Source organism: Notothenia rossii (genome assembly GCF_949606895.1).
Source record: "Notothenia rossii genome assembly, chromosome: 9".
NCBI lineage: Eukaryota > Metazoa > Chordata > Actinopteri > Perciformes > Nototheniidae > Notothenia > Notothenia rossii.
In genome coordinates, this window is record NC_136907.1 from 35,814,581 (window position 1) to 35,840,942 (window position 26,362).

Genomic DNA, 26,362 nt, shown 5'->3' on the forward strand with positions numbered 1-26,362 from the left:
GTGCACTGTCCTGCGAGATACCGGGACCTGGCTCAAAACACTGAGGCTATTGCGTCATCGTTATCAGGAAAGGATCGTATAGGCGTAAACAGGCAGCCATTTGCCCCGCCAGAACGTTTCGTTTGCAGATCTACCCACCTTGGGACCCGTTATCGTTATCGTTTTATGCTATTCCATGTCGGCCTCGTGTGGCCGAACCGTCTATCTGATATAGAACTGTAGGAGATACGAACGTTATCGTCATTGTGTGGCTGCAGCCTTAAGAACCATTAATGGCACATTTCCACTGCAGCGGGGTAGCCCCATTTAAGCGTCCCTAAGCGTCCTCGCTCAGGCCTCGGACTGCCTCGCTGGCCGTCCGAGGCCGTGGCGCATTTCCATTACAGTTTACGACCTGGGGTAGCAACGCAGTGTAGGCGGGGCGATCAGCTTTTTGGGCGGAGCGACGCTGGGTAAAACTGCATTGGCGTCATCTTCAATGCAACACAACTCACGAAACACACACAACAATGGAGGATGTGGAAGCGATCATTTACTTGTTTTTTGGTGTGTGTGTAGCAAGTGTATTAGCTGTAATTAAATGAGTGATATTCAGAAGAACTAGGAACGACTATGGAGCTCAATGTGTGTGAAAAATATGCGTTACAAAATAGTTGTATTCAACATATCAACAAGTTCATTCAAATTCACATGATTATTTTCAGGTGCCCAGTAAAGGCAAAATACAACAAAAGAAAAGCTTCCGGGGTAAAGTTCATTAATTTTCGTTTAATCCTACTTCACCATGTGGCAGGGAGGATAGGTTTATAATCTTAGCTCGCCATCAAGGTTCATGAAAGGGCATCAGGTGCGGCAAGCACCTGGCAAAAAAAGTATATCCAAACAAAAAACCTGACCTGTAAAAGGTCACAAGGAATAATTAGTATCTTCCCCTTAAAGCATTTAAATAAAAATAAATCTCTTAAATAAAATAAATACATTTCTGGTTTAATAAATCTCTTAAATAAAATAAATATATGTCTGGTTGTACAACATTTCTATATCCATTTCTATACAAAACATTAATCAGCAAAACAATACTTCAGGGCTGATAGCCAAAAGCCCAAAAGGTTACACTTAAAGTAATTGGGATCAGTGAAGACCCATGCATAAGATATTTCTACTAGCAATACTATTAGCATGCTAACCGCTAGGTGCTAAGCTAACGGGAGCTATATCAATGTAGATTTCCTATTGAAAATGCTAACCACTAGCCGCTAAGCTAGCGGGCACATTCCGGGTATTTTTCAATAACATTAAACATTTTACATACATTCTACCAATACAAGACTCACCGCTGATTGCGGCAATTGTTAACAAAACGTTAATCTGTTTAGGAATCGTGGAGGAATCCCTGTGTGTAGCATGTAGCATCAACGTAGCACTAGCATCACAAACGACCAGCAAAGGAAACGAAAGTGACCTGGCTGCCATTTATACTGAGCTACGGAAGCCTGCTAGGATTGAAGGTTTTTAACCTGGGTTACACTTTCCCCCCCTGCTCTCATGTACGTCTCGGACATGGACCTGGTTGTGTTCTAATTGGTTGCTGCAATGTGTGCAAGGGAACTCAGTGTCTGTTAAGGCATATGTGAAGGCAGTAGCCAACCCATGAAAAAGTGTATGGAAGGTGTCTAATACTGGTTGTCCAAGTTTTGCGTAGCGAAGTCGTTCTGGTGGTTTCCTGTTCCTAGTTGAACGTCTTGGAAGTTCATCCACATTGTCTGAAGTGGAGATTGGCAAGTCATCGTCTTCAGAGGAACGGGCCCTTTCCTCTTCAGCAATGTCTGCTTGTTCCTCTTCAGCAATTTCTGCTGGTTCCTTTCCAGTTCTTTTCAGTTCAGAGAGGTTCTGAGCAGCATCCTCTGCTGCTGCACCACCAGGGGCTGTGCTATTGGTGGTTGGTAGTATTGTGCTGGAAGGAGAACTAATGGGATATGCTGGTATGTCAAGTATGGTGGTGAATCTTGAAAGCTCAGAGATGGGCAACTCATCAATGTCGACGTGATTTTTTAGATGTTCTGTGTTGGAACGAGTTATGGGCTTGCTGATTCCTGTCGGAATTGGGATTTCTGGGGCAGATAGATACCCACAAGGAAGAAGAAGATCTCTATGTAAGGTACGTTGGGGACTATCTTTTTTCTCTGGTTTGACTGTGTAGACAGACAATGTTCCAGCTCTTTTGATAACAACATACACTTCAGATTCCCATTTGTCTGATAGCTTATGTTTTCCTGTCAGACGTACATTTCTGACGAGGACACGGTCTCCAACCGAAAGATCAGCATCAATGATATGCTTGTCAAATCTTATTTTGTTCTTCTGCATGCTCTTTTCTGCGTTTCCAGTTGTTATCTTGTAGCTTTCCTCCAAATGAGACTTTAAATCTTGGACATACTGAGAGTGAGATGTATGTTGTTTGTTTGTAAGAGGTAGTCCAAAAGCTAAGTCAATTGGTAGGCGCGGTTGCCGTCCACACATGAGTTCGTATGGCGAGAATCCTGTAACGTCATTCTTTGTGCAGTTGTAGGCATGTACAAGGGGTTTCACAAAGTCTTTCCAATGCGTTTTGTCCGACTCTTTCAAGGTTCCAAGCATACTCAAGAGTGTGCGATTGAAACGCTCCACCGGGTTTCCTCTTGGGTGGTATGGTGTAGTCCTTATTTTATGAATTCCTGTGATTTGGCATAGTTCCTTTATTGTCCTGGACTCAAAGTCCGGTCCCTGATCGCTGTGTAGTTTGTCTGGAATTCCGTAGTGAATGAAAAAGTTTTCCCATAGACATTTGGCCACTGTCCTAGCCTTCTGGTTGGGTGTGGGAATAGCAATGGCATACTTGGTAAAATGATCTGTGATGACAATAATGTCCTTAGTACCACTTATGTCCGGTTCTAACGACAGATAATCCATGCAGACAAGTTCAAGAGGTCTTGAGGTTCTAATGTTTACAAGAGGTGCAGCTTTTTCAGGCAAAGCCTTTCTTTTTACACACCTCTCACACGTTTTTATCTTGTTGTAGACATCAGTGGACATTCTTGGCCAATAAAATCTGGCACGAACCAAGTCTAGAGCTCTTTCTATTCCCATGTGACCCATGTTGTCGTGTAGATTGGTCAGGACTTGGTGACGGAATTCAGGTGGCAAGACAATCTGAGGAGAGCTTTGAGTTCCTATCTGCCTCCTCCTAACAAGAATGTTGTTCCGGAGCTCCAAACGATTCAGTTGTCGGAGGAGAAGGGGCAACTCAGGGAGTTCATCCCTCAAAGTAGGTGGTACTCTTTCTCCATGTTCCAATTGAGAGATGATATGCCTGATGGTTTGGTCTGCTCTTTGTGTTTCTGCAAGCTCAGTCTCAGTAAGCTGAGGAGTGAATGAGGACTCAAACTGACTGTCATTTACAAAACTGTCCGGTAGTACATCAGTTGACATGGACTGCACAAGACCGATAGTATGGTTGCTGTCGTTTGAACTGTAAATGAGCTGTCTATCACAAATGGCTTGTATAGTGTATTGCTCAATGGAGATCAAAGCAGGATCAAACAGATGCTGTTGGGCGAATTTCCAAATTCTTTCCCTCTCCTTCATTGATTTCTGATCATCAATGAGATCACCATGTGGTCTGCGGGAAAGTCCATCGGCATCTGCGCTTTGTTTCCCAGCACGATATAGGATTTTAAAAGTAAAGGTGGATAGTGCTGCAAGCCATCTGTAACTGGTTGCATCCAGTTTGGCTGATGTTAGAATATAAGTGAGAGGTTTGCTGTCGGTCACCACTGTGAAAGGATTGACATACAGATAGTCATTGAGTTTTTCTGTTACGGACCACTTGAGGGCAAGGAATTTGAGTTTGTGAGCTGGATAATTGGATTAACTACGGGAAAGTCCTCTGCTGGCATAGGCAATTACTCTCTTAACTCCTTCTTGCTCTTGATATAACACAGCTCCAAGGCCAGTGGAGCTGGCGTCAGTATGAAGAATGTAAGGCTTTTGAGGATCAGCAAAAGCAAGGATAGGGGCAGTAGTGAGTTTATGGATGACTGTTTCAAAGGCATGTGGACATACAGACGTCCAACGGCCATGAAAAGGCTCTTTCGGATTCAGGTATTTTTCTGCACGTAACGTTAGTTTTAATTTCTTCTGTGATGGTGGATACCCAGACGTGAGATCGTGGAGGGGACGATTGCAGAGTTGTCTTTTACAAATCTTCTATAGTACCCAGCAAAGCCAAGAAATGATCGAAGTTCTCTTAAGTTTTTGGGTACTGGCCAGGTTGTGAGTGTTGCAACTTTTTCTGGGTCAGTTTCTACGCCATTACTAGAAACAACATGTCCCAAGTAGCGGACGGATGTTTGAAAACTTTTCAAGGGACAGTTTCTGACCAAACTCTTTTAGCCGATTCAACACTTTCATCAGCCTGGCTTCATGCTCCTCTAATGTTGGGGAAAACACAATGATGTCATCGATGAAGACGAGGACCTCTTTCAAATTCATGTCTCCCATACATTTCTCCATGAGGAGCTGGAAAGTGCTCTGTGCATTCGTAACTCTTTGGGTTATGCGATTAAACTCCCAAAATAATAATAATAATAATGATAATATCCACTTTTCAGATTGAGTACTGAGAACCACTTAGAACCGGAGAGTGCTGTGAATGTGTGTTCAAGCTTTGGCAGAGCATAAGTGTCTTTTATTGTTTGTAGATTTAATTTTCTGTAATCAATACAGAGTCGAACACTGCCGTTCTTTTTCCTAACCACCACAATGGGTGATGAGAAGGAAGATTCAGATTCCCGGATTACTCCTGATTCAAGGAGTTCCTGAAGATGTTTCCGTACAGCGTCGATGTCTTGAGGATGGATTGGTCTTGCTCTGTGCTTGAATGAGGTTTCTTCTGAAAGTTTGATGTGATGAGTAACTTTATCAGTTCTGCCAAAATCAAGATCATGTTTTGCAAAGACTTGGAGCTCAATGTGTGTGAAAAATACAAACTGAAACCAGGTATGCGTTACAAAATAGTTGTATTCAAGATATCAACAAGTTTGTTCAAATTCACATGATTATTTTCAGGTGCCCAGTAAAGGCAAAAGACAACAAAAGAAAAGCTTCCGGGGTAAAGTTAATTAATTTCCGTTTAATCCTACTTCACCATGTGGCAGGGAGGATAGGTTTAGAATCTTAGCTCGCCATCAAGGTCCATGAAAGGGCATCAGGTTCGGCAAGCACCTGGCAAAAAAAATATATCCAAACAAAAAACCTGACCTGTAAAAGGCCACAAGGAATAATTAGTATCTTCCCCTTTAAGCATTTAAATAAAAATAAATCTCTTAAATAAAATAAATACATTTCTGGTTTAATACATCTCTTAAATAAAATAAATACAGGGCTCTCAAGTTTTGAACAGAGTTCAGAGTGAGATTTTGGCAGCGGTGTTTGGTACTCCAACATCTGGCTCCCCTCAAAGTTCCCATGAAGCCCTCTGTATCGCGAATGTCAACTCTTTGGGGCATGCGATTAAACTCCCAAAATAATAATAATAATAATGATAATATCCACTTTTCAGATTGAGTACTGAGAACCACTTAGAACCGGAGAGTGCTGTGAATGTGTGTTCAAGCTTTGGCAGAGCATAAGCGTCTTTTATTGTTTGTAGATTTAGTTTTCTGTAATCCATACAGAGTCGAACGCTGCCGTTCTTTTTCCTAACAGCCACAATGGGTGATGAGAAGGAAGATTCAGATTCCCGGATTACTCCTGATTCAAGGAGTTCCTGAAGATGTTTCCGTACAGCGTCGATGTCTTGAGGATGGATTGGTCTTGCTCTGTGCTTGAATGAGGTTTCTTCTGAAAGTTTGATGTGATGAGTAACTTTATCAGTTCTGCCAAAATCAAGATCATGTTTTGCAAAGACTTGTGGGATGCTATTGAACTTTTCCGTAATGCGATTTTTCCATTCAGGTGATAGTGGGGAGTCACCAAAGTCGAAACTCTGAAGTTTTGAGAGTCCAATGTCTGATGAAGAGGCTTGAATTGGATCAGAAACGCTGTGCTCCTTTAAGATTGTCTGAATGGCACTTACTTCTGCAACCACAGATCTCGCAGGGATGACAATATCGTGATTGGATTCATTCGTAATGACTACTGGCAACTGGCATGGCTGATGTCTGGGAAGGTCAACAAGACAGGATTTAACCATTAAGCCGCCAGGCAAAGAGAAACAAGACGGATGCTCAACAAGGACAGATTTCTCCGACTGCAAAAACTGTGAAGCGACAACTCCTTCCAGGACAACAGTTCCTCCTGCTGGAATAGTTTGTGGGTTCTTTCCATGCATTCGGATAATGCCATGATAACCATTTCTTGACTGCTTGTGCCTTAGTTCCAGGATTTTCAACACAGCTCGGAATCCATAAGGAAGACGAGGATTTTCTGGCACGTTGTGATCCAAGTATTTTTTGTAAAGGACATCCAATGTGTTAGTTCCAACAAGCACAAACGACAGAGAATCTTTAACATCATGCACCACCAAGGCAAGAGTGTGTACTTCAACTGGTTCACCAACAAAGTCAACAGGATAAGTAAGGTCAAGCTCAATGTAGCCCATGTATGGCACAGTTTGATCATTGGCTCCTTCAACTTCAAGAATATCCATTAAAGGTTTGATTTCTTGATCGGATAGATGCTTACAGTAGAAAGAATGGGGAACTGTAGTCACCTGTGAACCTGTGTCACACAGACAATTAAATTGTGTTTCTTTCATGCACACTTGTGCTGTGCTCTTAGTGCCAATAGGTCCTTTTGGTAACTGGTATGGATATGGAGGAGACCAGTTTACAGGACATTCATCCGCTGCAGCCCTCGTCTGTCCTTCCTCAAGGGCTGCATTTCATTTGATGGATTGGAAGATGTGTTCTTTCCGTCCCACATCTGTTGCTTTTGTTGCAACTGCTTACGTTTTGCCATGATCAGATTTGGATTGGGTGTATTACTACATAATGTAGCAACGTGACCATCTTCTCCACACCTAAAGCAGTACCAAGGTTTAGGCTTGTTTGAGTGGTGTGTTTCATGACAGTTCTCGCAGGTCTGGTGTTGAAACCACTTGGTTCAGGTCTTGATTGTGCCTGAGAAATCAAAGTTGTGAGCTGGCTCTGCAGTTTATTCATCTGCGTTCTGAGATCCTCGATTGCCTTGAAGTCATGCTTTGAATTTGAGTCACAAGCACAAGTGCTTTGTGAACTCACTTGTACTCGTTGTCTGGACGAACTGATGTGTTTTTTCATGCGGCTCTCCTTGGTCTGTCTTCTTCTGTGCGTAACAAGAGCAAAAACTCTGAAAAGGAAGGAGGATTGTCCTTTTTCTGTTCAAGTTGTAAGTTTGTTATGACTGTGTTATCCCAGCATCCACGGCAGAATTGTTTAATGAGATGCTTTTCTATTTCACTTTTCAAAATGCCTCCTCTTTTGAGGACAGAATTCAAGGTAAGCTGCAATCGCTGAAGGTAAGCAGACGGCCAGGGTCTTGGAGTGTGTTCAAGAATTTAGCAAAGCGCTCCTCTCCATCTTGGACAGTGGCAAAGGCTGAGTCAATAACCTGTAAGTAGATGGTGGGTAAGGCGTCAGGACGCAGACCTTTGACCACATCAGCTGCAGGAGACAACAAGCTCCCAAGAACTTGTGTGGTGACGTGCAAGGCAGACAGACTAGGATCAGCACTCAGTAATTCAATTTGAGAGTGCTAAGTTTCATAATCTGCTTCATTACTGGGTTTAGGGAATTTCCCAGAGAAGGTACGAAGTCGAAGCGGAGAGAGTGAATGTGAGCTTATGTCTTCCTTTCTCACTATGTGTTCAACCACAACTCTTTGAATTTCAGGTGGATTTAATTCAGTTCCTGAAAGAGAGAAGGTTATTCTATTAGGTAGGTGAATAGGGTTTGTTGGAGGTGTTGGAAGTTGGATCTTAACGGATGGGTCCTCTTCAAAGTTCTCTTCCAGTTCCTCACCAATTTGACTCATCATGTCCTTTAACATTTCCTCAAAGGGTTTTCCACTATGTTTTGCTAGTTGTCTTAGCTCATTGAGATAGTGTGTCGTGTAGCTGCTGCCAATTTTGGCTGTGTATTCTAAAGCTAATGCTTTGACACAATAAGTGACCTCTGCCACCTCTCGTGAAGGATGGTAATACGGCAGTAGGGGATCTAATGCTGCTAATGCGGATTTAAGATTATATTCAACGATCAGGTTTTTGTGATATTCGCTATCGGGATCATCAACTGGAACTATTTTCTTAATAGACCCGTATTTCTTTAAACATTCAACAATTTCATCATCTTTTTTTGTATCAGTAAGACTGCTAATGATCACAGAGGATGATACATCCACATATAAAGACTCAACGAAATCCATTTGAGATTTAAGTGTAACAAGATAACAGAAATGACTTAAGCCCCAACCATACAATGGCTTCACACTTATTGAGCTCCTGGCTAGCTCGCCACTATGTAGCAACTGTATTAGCTGTAATTAAATGAGTGATATTCAGAAGAACTAGGAACGACTATGGAGCTCAATGTGTGTGAAAAATACAAACTGAAACCAGGTATGCGTTACAAAATAGTTGTATTCAAGATATCAACAAGTTCGTTCAAATTCACATGATTATTTTCAGGTGCCCAGTAAAGGCAAAAGACAACAAAAGAAAAGCTTCCGGGGTAAAGTTAATTAATTTCCGTTTAATCCTACTTCAGCATGTGGCAGGGAGGATAGGTTTAGAATCTTAGCTCGCCATCAAGGTCCATGAAAGGGCATCAGGTTCGGCAAGCACCTGGCAAAAAATATATATCCAAACAAAAAACCTGACCTGTAAAATGCCACAAGGAATAATTAGTATCTTCCCCTTTAAGCATTTAAATAAAAATAAATCTGTTAAATAAAATAAATACATTTCTGGTTTAATACATTTCTTAAAAAAAATAAATACAGGGCTCTCAAGTTTTGAACAGAGTTCAGAGTGAGATTTTGGCAGCGGTGTTTGGTACTCCAACATCTGGCTCCCCTCAAAGTTCCCATGAAACCCTCTGTATCGCGAATGTCAACGGGGGGGGGGGGGGGGGGGGGTGCTAGTGGAGTGCACGCGTCTCAAACAAGCCTAGTTTGTTTAACCCTACCCTGGAAAGACATCTCTGCGTGAGAAAATCTCTGCGTGAGAAATACAAGGTGTGGCGTGTGAGCGTGTGAATGGAGTGAAATGCGTGTGTCTCACACCAAATGCGTAACACTTGAGAGCTCTGTAAATACATTTCTGGTTGTACAACATTTCTATATCCATTTCTATACAAAACATTAATCAGCAAAACAATACTTCAGGGCTGATAGCCAAAAGCCCACAAGGTTACACTTAAAGTAATTGGGATCAGTGAAGACCCATGCATAAGATATTTCTACTAGCAATACTGTTAGCATGCTAACCGCTAGGTGCTGAGCTAACGGGAGCTATATTAATGTAGATTTCCTATTGAAAATGCTAACCGCTAGCCGCTAAGCTAGTGGGCACATTCCGGGCATTTTTCAATAACATTAAACATTTTACATACATTCTACCAATACAAGACTGACCGCTGATTGCAGCAATTGTTAACAAAACGTTAATCTGTTTAGGAATCGTGGAGGAATCCCTGTGTGTAGCATGTAGCATCAACGTAGCACTAGCATCACAAATGACCAGCAAAGGAAACGGAAGTGACCTGGCTGCGATTTATACTGAGCTACGGAAGCCTGCTAGGATTGAAGGTTTTTAACCTGGGTTACATGTGGCTTGTTATCACAGCAAGAAGGAAAGTGATCACAGCAAGCAGGAAAGTGATGTTTCAAAGTAGGCTGCGTATAGCAAGACGAGATGCAGAAGAAGCTGCCCCATAATAAGAACATTTGAGAAAATATCAGATCATGAAAAGAAAATCTTTCTAATAAATTAAGCGAATATCAAAGCTAACTATAAACATAAATACTAAAGTGTAAATCACAGCAAAACTATATTCATAAATGCAAGCGTAAAATCGTGTGGACAATTGTAAACATGGATGGAGGCTAAAGTATCCACAACATAAAATAATATATTAAAATATAACCTCAATCTTTCTTCTAGACATGTTAAAAGCTTGCTTGAATGGGTTATAGGTTTCTTCTTTTGTTCTCTCGTCTTTGAAATATATAAGGAAGGAATGTGTTGTTTGAGTCTAGTAGAACGAGGGTATTACAATTGAGCAATTTCTACTACATGTATTATGTATTCTTAATACCATTACAAAATAAACATGTAATAATGTTTTAGAGGAGGACCTCAAGCTAGCAAACTCAATTTCTTGCTTTAAATCTCTTAAAACTAACTTTTATCTTTAGCTTTTTCCTAACTGATGGTGTTTGTTATTGCTTTATAAATTCATGTATGTTTATATCTTCTCTAAATCAAGATTATGTGAATCAGATTTGTTTCTGTTGGGTGCCAATCATTATCAACAAGAGATAAGATAAGTCAAAGAAGTACTTTATTGATGGCAGTATACCATACAAAAAAATGTTTGTATCAAAAAGGCATGCCATTAAACAATACAAATAAAACATGTAAAACTGTATTGCAGCCAGCATGAATACATGGCATTGTAAATATAAAATGAACATTTTAAAGAAAATAAATAAACAAGAAAGTACAAATGTTGCATTTAAAAATTAACTAGATAAAAAATATATAATATGTACAATAACTATTAAGGTTATTTGAAGTATCACGGAGGAGACGGGCCACGTCGGCGGCCACGTCGGCTGCCACGTCGGCTGCCACGTCGGCTGCAACGTCGGCTGCCACGTCCCCCTAGCACCTCGCCAAGAGTGCGCAGGAAGGCTAGGTTGAAGGTCTCTGCTTGAGCGGCCTCCTCCCTTCTCAAGACGGCCTCATCCCTTCTCAAGGCCGCATCCAACTCCCATCTCCGCTCAGCAGACGCTTTGGCCCAGTCCAAGTGCCGTTCCTGCTGGGCCATGTGCGGTTCATGGTGCCGTTCCTGCTGGTCCCGATCCTCTCCTCCTCGTTTCCTCTTGCCTGGGTGACAATAAGATAATAATTAGCAATAAGGAAAAAACACAGGACAGGTACAGGTCACACAAGGATATAAGAATAACATGTATAATCAGAACAACAGTAAGGATGAACTAAAGAAAGTTCTGGCCCTAGATGTTTACAATGATTGTGAAAGTGAATTACATTATGTCCAGCCTGTTGATAATGAATATAAATATATGTATATGATAGGATGTGACACACAACTGTACTAGCTGCACACTAGCTAAGAATTTACTTGTAACAGAGCATTTCCACACAGTGGTATAGCTTATTTTAAATTACTGACGATGGATGATCCAAGGTTTTAAAAAATAAATAAAACACAATTCCAGTCGTTTTGCCATTTCTATTTCTTACCTAGAACCACACGCTGCGGGGTCGAGCTGGCACTCAGCGTTGGGGTCTGTGGTCGATTTGGTTCTGCTGTTGGTGTCTGTGGTCGAGTTGGGGTCCGTTCTGGATTCGATGACGATGTTGTGGACGAAACACTGCCATCACCCGTTCTTCGGGAATGTTCCTCCTCACTAGTCCCAATGTAATCATCGAGAACAGCAAAATGACTTGTTAATTCCACAAACTACTGCAGCACAATACTAAATAGCAACAACAACTATAGAAAAGAAAAACTGAACGTAAACAATGGCACATATGGTGTTAGCAAACAATAGCTATAGCTAAGGCTATCTGCCAAGGCCAGTGGTCACCAACCAGTCGAGTGTGGTGCGGGTAGATCGCGGACCGTTAACAAAAAAAATAGCAAAAGAAAGAAAAATTAAATTAAAATAATAATGTTTGAAAAATATGTTTTTAGATGTAAACATATCATCCACCACCCCGTTAGCAGGTGCCACTTGATTGACGTATATTTGAGACACCTCAATAATATAATACATTAACCGTGCTTTATGTGAACCTCATCATGACACAAGAGAGGACGGCAGGACTGCAATTTCCCATGTTCAGTGAATGCAAGAGAGGCAAGTCACCAGACCAATCAGAGAGTTGCATGGAAATACACGTGTGCTTGTGTCATTCAAGCTCGGCTCTCTGTGTGTGTGTGTGTGTGTGTGTGTGTGTGTGTGTGTGTGTGTGTGTGTGTGTGTGTGTGTGTGTGTGTGTGTGTGTGTGTGTGTGTGTGTGTGTGTGTGTGTGTGTGTGTGTGTGTGTGTGTGTGTGTGTGTGTGTGTGTGTGGCAATAGCGCATTTAGTGTGATAGAGAGAGAGGGCGAGAGGGAGAGAGGGAGAGAGAGGGACCGGTGCTAGCGGGGACCGTGATGTTAGCATCTGGTTAGCAAGCTGCACGAACGGACATAAGGAGCTGTTTCCACAACAAGCTGGAGGAGAGTCTTCCCCTGTCAGACTGAGGGGCTCAGGTGAGCTAAAGGACTCTTGAGTGTTTAGATTAGAACGGTTTTGTCACAAATTATTCAAAAGATTATTTCCGTGGTACACCTTCATATGATCATTATAGTTATACAAACAATAAGAGAATAAATGAAAAACAGATATGAAATACTATATGGCAGTAAAACAAGAATACAGTTTAAAAGGGGAGTGATTTGTAAAATATCCATAAAGAAAAAGAAAATCTGTTTACAGTTCTGTCTCATATGGGTGCTGAGGGATGAATCCATAGATCTCTTCATGTTGCTCTCAAAGTGCACCAGATTAATGCTTTCATCTTCAATATTTAAAAAAAAATCTTCCCGGGGGAGCATCCCCCCGGACCCTCCGTGAGGACCTAGAGGAGGTGAGGACCCCTCTAGAGGACGTGAGGTCCGCCCCCCACTCGCACATAGCACTTTACCCCTGCCTATATGCTGTGAGCTGATTATGGAGCCTTCATTGTAACAGTAATTCAGATGCAATTAGCCTATATAAAAGGCCTCAAATTGGAAGCATTGTCTGCGCCATCTTTTTTACTCAATTCTGCAATAGGTAGATCTCGCCTTTCACCTAGGCCGAGGTCGGTGATCTTGTGCTTAAACAGGTTGGTGACCACTGGCCTAGGCTATCTGCCTTAGCTAGCTATGTAATTCTTCGGGGCTCCTTAAAAGCATGGGTTGTCGAACATTAATGTAAGGATAAAATGGACTTCTTTGTTAGAAGTGAGCTTACCTTGCAGGGACTCCAGTAAAGCCATTGCAGAGTCCAGGCCTCCCTCTCTCCCAACGTTGGCCGGTCTATGGCAGTACATCTGGTCCAACAAGTCAAACCACTTCCAGTGTTTCCTACCCGCACCACTCGTGTTGTTGTTGTCCTTTACTTGGCGATATTCACTCTTCATCTTTTTTGGCTTTTCCCTACACTGCAGGAAAGTCCTCGAAAATCCGCATTTGGACATCTGTGCAGAGACATCCTGGAACACTTTCACATTTCGAGTTGTTCCGTCGAGCTCCCGCTGGATTTTATCATCCCCAATGAGATGTAGGAACGTCGTCACCTCCTCGGTCGACCACGGTGTGCTTTTCTTCGACGTTGCCATTTTTGTAGCTCCTCCGTTTACAAAAATGCTGTGTATAAAAATCCTGCAAGCTTGCTTCTAAATATATATGCGACGCTAGGGATGATCTCGCGCGCGATCTTGTGACGATTCTCTCTGACCAATCAGCAGTCGAGAGTGTTGACGTCAGTAGTTCAGCCCTGGCCTGCCTGATAGAAGTAAGATTTTATGGGGCCGGAAAAAGAGGGAAAAAGTAGCCGCTAGCCGGTGCTGCGCTATATGGAAAGGCCACCAAAAACTGGCCTGGCCGCTTGAGGACGCTTAAACAGGGCTACCCGCTGCAGTGGAAGTGCGCCATTAGACTCAGTGCATATAGGGTAGCATTACATTGACTTAGCTTTGTAACCAAACAAACAATCTCCTGCTGTAGGCGTCTGAAGTTTATCTCCACATGAGACGGCCATGCATATATAACAAAGCAGTGATCCCTTCACACCTCTGCTAGACTTATCTTTACTGATAAACATCAGGACTGCTGTCAGCATCTCAAACACATGCTACAATTCAAATTTTTACATATGGTGTTAACCTACATTTTAATTGGCAGGTCTGATTTGTCATTCAGGTCAAATTGCGACTAGGACATTAAAGCTTTCCTGGACTGGACTGCAGACAGCGTGCTGCCTGCAGAACCAATAGTCAGCTGCTAGGAGCTCAGGCTTTGAGACCACATCATTGGCATTTCCAATTTCCACAATAGCGAGTAATGTAGTGACGCTAAGCACACATGCAGCAGAAATGCTTGCAGAAACGGGTAATACATCACCATTCAAGATATCCAAACAATAACACTGCTTTGACCTTTGTTTTCTCAGCATGAGTTGTTTCAATCACTGAGCAGTTGAAATGCCAATCAAAGGGATCAGAGCAACTGTAGAGAGCTGAAGAGAGCAGAGTGTATTGGAGTGGATGTGCATGTGTTGTTGCTTTTGTTGTTGAGCAGACCCTCTCTTATTCCCTCTGTTGACAAATTACGATGGCTTTGATTTCACACTGCCCTGTGTGCTGGATATACCCTTAACCTCAGCCAAATCCCCCTCACCCACAGAGGGTCCTGCCAACACTCCTATCCAACAACTGTGTATCACATGGTCTCATTTACAGTGTATCTTGATGTCAGACTCCTGGCATATGGATTCATTTATTGTTTCTGGGGTTTGTTTTAAAAACCAAACAGCTTACAAATTAGCATTTACATGCAGCATCTAAACATGTATTGAACAATCATAAAACAGTATAATGTCATTCAAAGAATAACAACTACATTAAAGTGTATTATAAAGCAAAGTAAAGTGTTGCCACTTAGTTAAATGTGTTATATTCATGCGTGATGTCTATAAGCCACAACTCAACAATACTCTCAACTGGTTTTATGTAACATTCTGACGGCTATGCAACAAGTATGAATTCACGAGCTTAATCAAATAATATGAAAATATTTCCAATGTACAATGCTCCCACTACAGGTACTGCAGTTCCTGAAAAGCCTGCAAACATGACGTCAGTGAACAGAACAACACAAAGCATGAGTCTTACTGCAGTTGCTCTGTCCTTCTGCAGCGCAGCTGAGCGGTCCATGATCTGAACTGAAGACGGCTCCTCTGAAAGACAAAGGCAGACCATCAGGTTTCAGAATAACACAAAGTCGTGGCATTTATTTTATGGCTTCACAAACATATTTGTTTTTGGAATTAGGTCAGAGCTAATGACTTTCCCTCCAGAAAAACGCGATTCTGCGATCGCAGAATTTACCGCATAATCAGCTAAATGGCGCAGATTTTTTAAAAGGCCGCATATTTGTGAAAAGGCCGCATAATCCCCGCATTTTTCCACAGAAAGTTGAGAAGAAAAAAAAGTTAACTCGTCTTGACGTGACGTCATCAGCTCGCGCATCACAGAATGTAAACAACACTGTATAGAGCTCATTTACCAACGAACATTTCTACTAAAGACCGGGCAAAAAGTGGGGGGAAACTATTCTGCACCCCGTGCAACTGTGTGTTGCAGCATAAGAGAAAATCGACGGTGGCGACCCACTCTGATTCATTCAAACATTCGAAAATGCTTTCTGCTGCTGCGGACAAGAAAGCCATTCAACTCACGTTCACCGAGGGGTCAACCTCCAAAACCCTTTCGAGGGCTACAAGAAACAAAGTGAGTAGCCAACAAGATTGAAGCTGGTCAGATAACGAACGAGTAAAGGAAAACAGAATGAGGCGGAGAAGTGTGTGTGTCTGTGTGTGTGTGTGTGTGTGTGTGTGTGTGTGTGTGGGGGGGGGGGGGGGGGGGTGTTGTGTGTGTGAGATTAAAATAGCCCAATTGCTTTTACAATAAATAAACATTGAATGTGTTTAATTGAATAGTAAAGGGGTTTAACGTTAGTGGCAGGTTGTGTGTGTTAGAGAATAAATAAGACAGCCCAATATTTAAAAAATGTTTTATTCTTTCCCCCCGCATATTTAGCATATTTCGCAACTTTCCGCATATTTCCTAACTTCCCGGAATTTCACCGCATAAAATCACATAAAACCCTGCATGTTTAATCGCATAATCAAGGATTTTAGCCCACATAATCAAGGAATTTAGCCCGCATAATCAAGGATTTTTGCCCGCGTTTTTCTGGAGGGTCTAATTAGTGCGGAGATATAAACACATCGCCATCATCACTGTGTGCCACTGAATATTGAAGTCAAAGAGAAGGGACATATACAAATAAAAAAATGTATTGCCAGAACATCTATGTACACTGAACAAAAATATAAATGCAACACTTTTGTTTTTGCTCCCATTTTTCATGAGATGAACTCAAAGATCTAAAACATTTTCTATTTACACAAAATAACAATTTCTCTCAAATATTGTTCACAAATCTGAAAAATCTGTAATAGTGAGCACTTCTCCTTTGCCGAGATAATCCATCTCACCTCACAGGTGTGGCATATCAAGATGCTGATTAAACAGCACGATTATTGCACAGGTATGCCTTAGGCTGGCCACAATAAAAGGCCACTCTGAAACGTGCAGTTTTGCTTTATTGGGGGGGTCTGGGGGGGCCCGAAAACCAGTCAGTATCTGGTGTGACCACCATTTGCCTCACGCAGTGCAACACATCTCCTTCGCATAGAGTTGATCAGGTTGTTGATTGTGGCCTGTGGAATGTTGGTCCACTCCTCTTCAATGGCTGTGCGAAGTTGCTGGATATTGGCAGGAACTGGAACACGCTGTCGTATACGCCCATCCAGAGCATCCCAAACATGCTCAATGGGTGACATGTTAGGGTTAGGGTTAGGGTTTAACCCTAACTCTAACCCTAACCCTAACATGTCACCCACTGACAACCTCATCAACTCTATACAAAGGAGATGTGTTGCACTGCGTGAGGCAAATGGTGGTCACACCAGATACTGACTGGTTTTCGGACCCCCCCAGACCCCCCCAATAAAGCAAAACCGCACGTTTCAGAGTGGCCTTTTATTGTGGCCAGCCGAAGGCACACCTGTGCAATAATCATGCTGTCTAATCAGCATCTTGATATGCCACACCTGTGAGGTGGGATGGATTATCTCGGCAAAGGAGAAGTGCTCACTATCACAGATCTTTTCATATTTGTGAACAATATTTGAGAGAAATGGTTATTTTGTGTATATAGAAAATGTTTTAGATCTTTGAGTTCATCTCATGAAAAATGGGAGCAAAAACACAAGTGTTGCATTTATATTTGTGTTCAGTGTAGTATGGTGAACGTTGACCCATATTTTAGTTTTTGCATGTTTAAGGAGAAGAAAAGGCTAAAATAATAATATAATTTCCATATGAAAACGCACTGTTACGTAATAAAAAATGTACACATATATTATAATTTTATAATAGTAATGATAAATGGAATGGTATTCATATGTTGATCCATGCTTTGATCTCATTTATAACTGTCCATAATTTTGTTTATTTGACAGACAGTCTACAGATTTGTATCTTACACGGTCAACTTGTATATATTTTCTATTTGTTTATTTTCTACTCTCTTTATTTTTCAAATGATGTGCAATGCCTTTATTTTAAACAAAAATAAATTCCCTAATTTCAATCCAAAAAATGTATCTTATGTAAGGTTCTTGTTTAAAACAACATATAAAATAACAAATGATTGATGTTGAACACTGACTTGATGATTGATGGAGAAACACTGCAGACAGATTTCAGGTTGACATGAACACCATAATGCTTGCTGTGAGTCAGGACTGGTCTTACTGCACACGCTGACGGTGACGGGGTACTCCATGAGGTTGGAGTCGGACACCACCATGCAAGTGAAGGTCTTCTGGTCTCTGAGTGAGGCCTGTGTGATGCGCAGGGTCAGCGTGTGGTCGATGCTGACCCGCGGGGCGTACTGGTCCGTGGCCTGGACCGTGGCCTCGCTGCTGCGGGCCTGTTGGATCAGCAGGTCTCCAGGAGTGCCGTCATCTTTTTCCTGAATTCAAACACATTACAGTATGCTTTAGTCATTTGTTTGCTATCATGGCAGCTATATATGAAAACTCTGTTATTGATTGATGGATTATCAGTAATCATTTAAAAGATACACAGACACATTGGATTAACCTTTAGTAGCATGTTTATTTTTTTAATGCCATTGAACACAACTTTTGATCAGAAAACATCAAAGGTAAGACGTTTTTTGACGTTTTGGCTCCGTAAAGCTAAGTTGTGTGTTGTCTGGTTTCACATTCTCTGCCCTGAGTTTTGGTCACAGTGATGATACTTATACCTCTGGAATCTGTGGAATCTCAGCTTTCATGTGATATCTTGTTTTTGCAGATCCGATAAGTAATAAATATTCCCGTGAATTCTGCGCTAAGTGCGTTAGCATTTTTTCGCTCAGGGCTATTTCAGAGGCTTGGCATTACCCTTATGTTTTGTTTAGCTAAAAATGGTTAATATTGTCTAATAGCTGAGTTTCTTCCCGTTAAGTGGGTATGACACATTCATAGTTTGTTAAAGGTTAAGAAGCCCTCAGACGCTGTTTCTTGCAAGATCAGGGTTCCCGCGGGGTCTTAAAAGTCTTACATTTGATAATCAGAATTTAAGAGAATTTAAGACCTAAAAAAGTCTTAAATATGATCAAAAAAATAAGAAAGGTCTTAAATATGATTTAGAAGGTCTTAAAAATGATCGGATTTGAAAGTTACTTCTGTGTTGCGATCACGTCTAAATGTGTTTTGGGGGAAATGTCCGGGCTGCAAAGTAACCAGTACGGTAATAGCCTTTCAGTTCCCCCCCCACAATTTGTATTGAAATATATTAATATGGAACCAGTAATCACTAATTTTGCATCCCCCGGCCCCTTATCGGAGAACACCCAGCTAGTAACCTAGTAACCAAGCTTCACCTAGCGGCAGTCAGAAACTCGGTTATCTTCGAATGTACTCACAAATAAATATGGGGAAGTGTAAGTTCAGCCGTATTTGGTTGGAAAACATTGAATGTAGTGATTGGTTGAAACCAGTGGAGGGGAACGTGTTTGAAGCCAGCTACACCTTTTGAAAAAAAATGTAGCTAGTGCAGCAACTCCCGCAACAACATCGGGGGACCTCCGGGCGACGTTTGGGTCTACGTCAACCCTAAAAGTGGAGGTGCTGTGGATGCTAAATACCGTAGCTAAACACCAATCATACAACAGCAACGATGAAAGATTGTAGCCAAGGCAGCAGAGCTCTGAAGATAGCTCTTGTCACACACACACCCACATACATACACAGAGACACACACCGACACAGAGACACACTCACTTACACAATTTTAGTCTAAAACGCTAACACAGTTCTGTGTACTGTTATGTGCAGTCATCGTTCTTATGTTGAACATGAATACATTTACTTTGTAAGAAATTATGCTAAGTAATTCTTCTTTCATAGCAATTTTCCTTCATACTTTCTTGCCATGAAATAGGTCTTAAATTCTATTCAAAGTGGTCTTAGAAAGGTCTTAAAAAGTCTTATATTTGAGTTGGTGAAACCTGCAGGAACCTTGAAGATGTTGCGTGTAGCCCCCCGGTACCGGGGACATGGGGCTTAACTGGTTAAATGGTATGTCGTCATATATTCAGGAATATGTAGGGGGTCGACCGATTATTGGCCTGGCCGATTATCGAGGCCGATATTCCGCATTTTACAGATTATCGGTATCGGCCTTTTTTTTAAATAAAATTGCCGATACGACTTTGGCTCTGATGCGGCCGTTTCTCTGGCTGCAGTCACCACTGTTCACGAGCAATGTCCCGCCCACAGCGCTAACTGATAGGTTATTACTGAAGTGTCAATCAACACTGAAGATTTTCCGGGCTGCAGCCAGCCAGAGAGGCGGGAACTTCTCAGATTACAGGCAGGTGCGAAGAACGCAGACACAGACAGAGGCAAGCAGCAGCAGTGAGCAGTGTTTTGAAGGTAAATCAGTTGAAAGCCGAAGATGTTATGATCCAATTCTATCAGTTTCCCAGTTACAAAGGGACCGGGGGGGGGGGGGGGGGGGGGTAACGTCTCGTAGCGTCTCGCAGCGTCTCGCACGATCTCGTAGCGGAGAAACTGGGACGCGCTGGGACGACTGGGACTGTGTCGGCTGCTAGTGGAGCCTCGTAGCAACTCTGCTTTCTGCACCACAATCTCGTGCTGCTGAATTGGGACTTCTAAATGAGTGAGACTCAAATATCAGAAGTTCAGAACAAGTTTTAGTAGTTTTTATTTTATTTTTACTTCATTTACTTTACTCAGGTTCACAGAGAGGAAACCAGTTTTAAGATGTTGAAAAGTTCATTAAACATAAAAAGGCATTTCAAAGAAGTTGTGTTGGAGTTTGTGTTATTCTACATTTTGACACCAGACATTTCTGATTTTACTGCAAATGTATATCGGTTCCAAATATCGGTTATCGGTCTCCTTGATTACTAATAATCGGTCTCGGTATCGGCCTTGAAAAAGCCATAAAGTATTGAATTGCTACAACATTTGTGCAGTGGTTAGCTAAAACATGTTTTATTACTCTGTATGAACAGAGTGCAGTTCTGCATTCCAGTAGATTGGAAGAGCTGGGGGAGGAGACATTCTTCTTAAAAGATCTCCAGCATGTCAAATATTAGGGAAGTCTACATGATAAATATATGTGTGTGTTTAATTACTTTGTATCAAGAATAGCAGTAATTTTTTCCTCGGTATTGTGGATATTAAGGTAACTCACATGTGATATTTGTATAATCCAACTGTATCTTAAAAGATGCCAAGAGTAGGTGAAATGAAAGGTGCTTTAACAACTGAGGGGGGGGGAGATGGCCACAGAGACAAAGAGCCATAAAGGGGAATGTGTGTGTGCTGGCTGCAAGATGTGAAATAAGATAAGGAAACTTGTTATTTAGAGCAGGTTCGTTCCAGACACCAAAAGGTATCTGGTTTTCGTCAAACTGAAAGAGACTTTTTGTTTCCGGGTTTCTTCTGCTGCGTCGCGCTGATTGGGTACGACAGGCCATGTGTTGGTCTCTCCCAATGAGATGACCTCTGGGGGAAGCATTCACACACCTCCTCCTGTGTTTTTAGTATGATGAAGTTTTCCTTTGGTTCGCTCTCTTCTTTTCTTCATGCGGCCGAGGGGTAAGACCTCTCCCAGGAGAGGACCAGAGCAGGGGCACCCGCAGGGGGGGCCCCTTTTGAATTGTTTTGTGATGTATTGTATGTTCCATCATTAAAGCAGATTATTGTTTAACCCTTATCCTGGTGTTTTGACTTTTCCTTCTTGTAAAACAAACTCATAGAGGAACGCGCGAAGCAGAGGTTCTGCCTCAACAAGTGTCCCAGTGAACCCAAGGTGTCACAGTTTGTTTGGATCATTTTAATGGATTAATCAATGCCTTCCACACCAGTGTCTTTCATTGCTCAGAGTCCTAATAAACACTATGAACTGCTGAATGTGTTTCACTTAGAAACTCAGAAAACTCTACTTTACTAAAACCACATCTGGGGCTTCAGGCTGAGATTACTATGTTTCTGTGAACTTCATTAATTCCAGCAGAGAGCTCAGTGAAGAGCACAACACAGAACAGAGGACATTTAAAAGTGGATTTGTGTTGTATCTCTTCTCTTGGTTCTATCCATGGATGATAGATCTGGTGCAGGAGCTGCAGATATTTGTGATGTGGGTGACCCTGACGTGCTTTTATTTTCCTCTGAGCTTTATTTGTTTGTCTCATGTATTCCCATGATATATTTGCAGTTTTCTTTTAATGATTTACTTTGTTACTGTGGTATCTGTCTTTTGTTTTATTTATATAATCTTTCACATGTCATATTACAGTGATTTTGGCTAAAAAACACCGTTGTATTTAACTAACAATGTTGGTTCTTTCAATTCTGTTGGGTGGTTAATTTATGTGTTTTTGAGTCTTTTTTACACATCAAAACCACAAGCCTAAAGGCCCTGACACACCAGGCCGAAATCGGCCGTTTTCGTTAGTCGGACGACGAAGCGTGCCCTGTCGCCCAAACTCTATTTGGTGTGTCCCGCGCCGTCGGCCGTGACACGCCTTATTTGGCCTGTCATGGCCGACGCACGTGCGTCGGCCACAGGCAGTCGGACAAAGAAATCACTCTGATTGGCTGTTCAGCTAGCGAATCAGTGCATGAGAAGCGAAACGGTTGCTTGAGAATGTCTTCCACAAGCAACACTCCAATGGCTGATAGCTCCAGTACCACACAAAACATGTTTTCGATGGACGAGAGTGAAAATGGAACGCACATGCTATTTGTTGTTTGTTTGGATCATGCAGTCTGTTCTTCTTCTTCTCTGTCTTCCGGTTGTTGTCTCTTTTGAATGACGAATACACACAACCGCCGCCTGCTGGTAAGGAGAGTTATTGCCACTCACGCATGCGCAGTTCGTACATGCTCGGCTGAAGTCTTTGCGGTGTGTTCCAGTGTGACACATGGCCAAGACGCAGGAGAACACGGCGATGCAACAGTCGGCGTTGGCGAGTTCTCTGGTGACTGCTTGGTGTGTCAGGGCCTTTAAACATTCTTCATCTGTAGTTTGAACATGTGCTGATAGTCAGCCGAGTGTAAAAACGGATGGGATATTATCAAATGTAGGGTATGTTTGAGAGTAATTATAATTATTGGATTATTAGCTTTGTGGTATAAAGAAATATGATTGGGCATTTGTTTTAGGAAAAGGAAGGTGTGTGTTTTCAGCCTTTCAACTGCCCTTGGACACTTTTTGAATGTACTCTTGCCAGTACATTCTGAAAATAAAATGTACTTCATTAAAGTTTATGCAAGTAAAAACACTTTATGATCAAATTGATTCATCGTTCAGTACTGAGTAAAAATCTAATGTATCCGTTTCCCGTTAACAGAAATAAGGGGAAAATATAAGATACACTAAAAATAATGTTGTGAAGAAGCACATACCAAAGATAAACCAGGAAAAGAGTAAAAACAGCAAAACCTCAAAGGCAGCAGTGAGCGTCAGGTTCTACTCACGTATTTCCACTTGACGAACATCAGATCCTCTGGTGCTGGAGCTCCATCGTTGCATGGGACAACAATGGTCTCTCCGTACAGGGCAGTCACACTCTCTGTCCCCAGCACTGCAACACAGAAGGCAACACACTCTCAAAACACTATTACCAAAGGCACACTGTCCTCTCAGCAGAGCCAGCAGTGTTCGGCCTCCTGAGCACACTGTGTTACAGTCAAAGCTGTGCACATCAACTGACATTGGCTTTAAATGGCACTGATCCTGATTAGACATGTCTTTGAAATATGATCCAGGCAAATATGTTCAGAAAATGGACATGTTGAGACAAAAAGAAGGCAAGTACCTACAAAAAGGAAGGAAAGAGCTAAATGATTCACACTTGTATCTCATAAGGAGAATTTGATGTCACCTGATCCAGAGACTTTGGTTGGTGGTGAGGGCAGGAATAACAGATTAATAAAATGTTTGTATATGGGCCACATGTATCAACCAGGGTTTCAGCTAGGATTTTTTCTTGCCGGCCAAATGTCCGGAAATAATTGATTTTACCGGACAAATTTGAAACTAACCGGTCATGTTTCAATAATAATAATAATAAGAACAAGAAGAAGAATTGTGCAGCAGATAGGGGTGTAACGGTTCACAAACATTTCGGTTCGGTACGTACCTCGGTTTTTAGGTCACGGTAAAAAACGGTTCGGTACGTTTTCGGTACAGCAGAAAAAATTATCACAAAACATAAAATATATATATATTTTTTTTTATTATTATTAAACTGTGAATAATGTATTCACTCAAATAAATACAAAATATAATAAAATAAACATTAAGGTGCAGCATTTCGATGAACTGAAATAATCTGTATTTGAACTTTACTGTACTAGTACCTAAGCAGCCAGCTTGACATTATGACTTGCTTGTCATTGTATTTTCATGTTTTTTTAAAGAAAAATGAACTTGTCCACATTGCTTGCCGAAAGGGCAGATCTGCTGGCACTAACAATGCCTCCTTCTGTGGAGAACACCCTCTCGCTTGGGACATAGGTAGCAGATACAGCCAGGTAGCGCTTTGCTAACATGGCAACATAAGGATATTTGGCGTTTATAATAACTTTGCCTCGGTCTGAACTTTTTGCGAGTGGTGGAGGCTTAAATGCTAGTGGGAGTTGGGTTTGCACTTCAGTCTTTTTTATTTTGGTACCGGTGATAGTCACGTTCGGGTGATGCCTCTTCAAATGAGTGTGCAAGTTTGATGTATTGCCAGCCGCGTAACCAATTTTAGTTGAACAATGCCGACAAACAGCTTTGGTTCATTCCACCTGTCTTTGTCCGTCATCCTTGTACGTAACTGCGAAACCAAAATGTTCCCAAACCGGAGATTTTCGAAGTCAACTTTATCTGCGTTCGCCATTTCGATAGTTCCTCAAATTACTGACTAAATTTGAACGCATCCCTGTGACCAGCTCTCATAGTATGCCTCTCGTCCAATGAAATGACTTGGTCGCTCTATGACGCGTTGAACCAAATGTGAGCAAATTACTCTGTACGCTGCGATGCAGCACCTGAGATTACTTCCAAAAAGTTGTTCACGTTCTCAATTTTTTACGTTTAACGTTATATTCGTTCGGTACACTTCGGTACACACGTGTGAATCAGTGAATCAAATGACGAAGCAACAGTTGCATGCGTACATTCCCCCTCATCTGAAACAAACTCAACCTCTCCAGCATTAAATGACGCTATGGAATCGGCACTAGACTCTTACCAGAACCGGGGGCTTTTAAATCAGCTCCCAGACGATGTACTCCATCTGAATGGACAAAATAGCAAAGCTTCAGCCAATGCCGTATTACCAGCTTCCACTGTGCAAGATGGTGGATATATTAGTGACACTCTGAGTGACTCTGAATCATCAGTCTACACAGTCCAAAATGGTGGATATGTTAGTGACACTCCGAGTGACTCAGAATCACCAGTTTCCTCCATGCAAAGTGGTGGACATGTTGATCAGAATGACATTCCGAGTGACTCAGAATCACCAGCCCCCCTCGTGGTGGAGGCGCCAGCCGAAATGCCTCAACATGTGTTTTCTCTCGACCTGTATTCAATAACACAGAACTGAGTCAGTCTCTAGTCCTAACTCCTCCTAACGCTGGCGTAGACTTTGCGGCCTATTATAGGGTTCTGATGAGCAATGTACATGCTATGCTACATGAGGCTTTTGCACGGGCAGAGAGGGAAGATCTTGTACAGATTGAACTGCAAGGTGAACAGCTACAGGCTAACGTGTCATCCATTTTAAATGCCCATGGTGTTAATAATCTGAATGATTTTGAGGATGCCCTGTTCAATGCAGTGCAGTCAAATTTGGAGGTAATGGCAGACAGCAATCTTGAGCTTGTGGTGCAAATTGTTCAATCACCCCGTGGCGGTGGTGAGAAACGATTGGCTAGTAAAATGTTGGACAGTGAAATTGTCAGAAAGAAGAAGAGGTTTCTTTACGTTGTTCAGAACCCTTCCAACCAGCTGTGTTTTGCTATTAATTTAGCCATGTTGTTGCATAACAACATTACTGATAGCAAAGCTTATGAACGCGGTATACAGATTCAAAGGAGGGTGGGTTTGACGGATCAGACAGCTGTGACATTGACATTGATAAATTCGAAGAGAGTTTGAAATGCAAGATTGTGGTGTTTTACAGAGGCGACGATGATCGTGCCCACTGTAAATTCCAGACAGACGGCCCCAAACGAGACAAAACTGTGTTTTTGTTCCTCTTCAAAAACCATTATTATGGGATTAAAAACTTGAAGGGGTTTTTAGGCTCTCCATATGTCTGTGAACATTGTTATACAGGCTACAGCTCGAAGTGGACACACACCTGTACTGGTCATTGTTTTGTCTGCCTTGACCCCTCATGTACTGGGGAAGAGTTTAAACCCATCTTATGTAAAGATTGTAACAAAACGTGCCGTACGGCTGGCTGCCACTCTCGACATAAAAAACAGACACAGAGAGCATCAGACATTGCCAGTAACTGCGATTTACACAAAAAGTGTGTAGATTGCCGACTTTCTTACTACACCGCCAAGAGTAGTGCAGATAAAACACACAAGTGTGCGGTGAAGAAATGTAAAACATGCGGCGAGAAATTACCCTCTGCTTCTACAGGCGAGTGTGAAAAACATCTGTGT

At 41.9% G+C, this 26,362-nt stretch overlaps 1 protein-coding gene and 1 long non-coding RNA gene across 6 annotated transcripts in view; both read right to left on the reverse strand.

Annotated features, from left to right (window-relative positions):
* Positions 1 to 26,362, reverse strand: part of LOC307019455 (CD166 antigen homolog) — a 167,876-nt gene that overhangs the window by 36,903 nt on the left and 104,611 nt on the right. For all 5 annotated transcript variants that reach the window (XR_013802662.1, XR_013802663.1, XR_013802664.1 and 2 more), the window contains exons 2-4: positions 23,171 to 23,277; positions 17,901 to 18,120; positions 15,189 to 15,253 (exon numbers count right to left, since the gene is read on the reverse strand). Coding sequence is in view for 1 of the 5 variants with exons in the window: in XM_079650399.1 (XP_079506525.1) it covers positions 15,189 to 15,253; positions 17,901 to 18,120; positions 23,171 to 23,277 (392 nt within the window). In the remaining 4 variants the exon portion in view is untranslated. The remainder of the gene's footprint in view (positions 1 to 15,188; positions 15,254 to 17,900; positions 18,121 to 23,170; positions 23,278 to 26,362) is intronic.
* Positions 10,669 to 13,947, reverse strand: LOC307019457. Its single transcript, XR_013802666.1, has 3 exons — positions 13,268 to 13,947; positions 11,507 to 11,673; positions 10,669 to 11,128 (listed from the first exon to the last, which is right to left on the reverse strand). It is a non-coding gene; the product is annotated as an uncharacterized lncRNA (long non-coding RNA).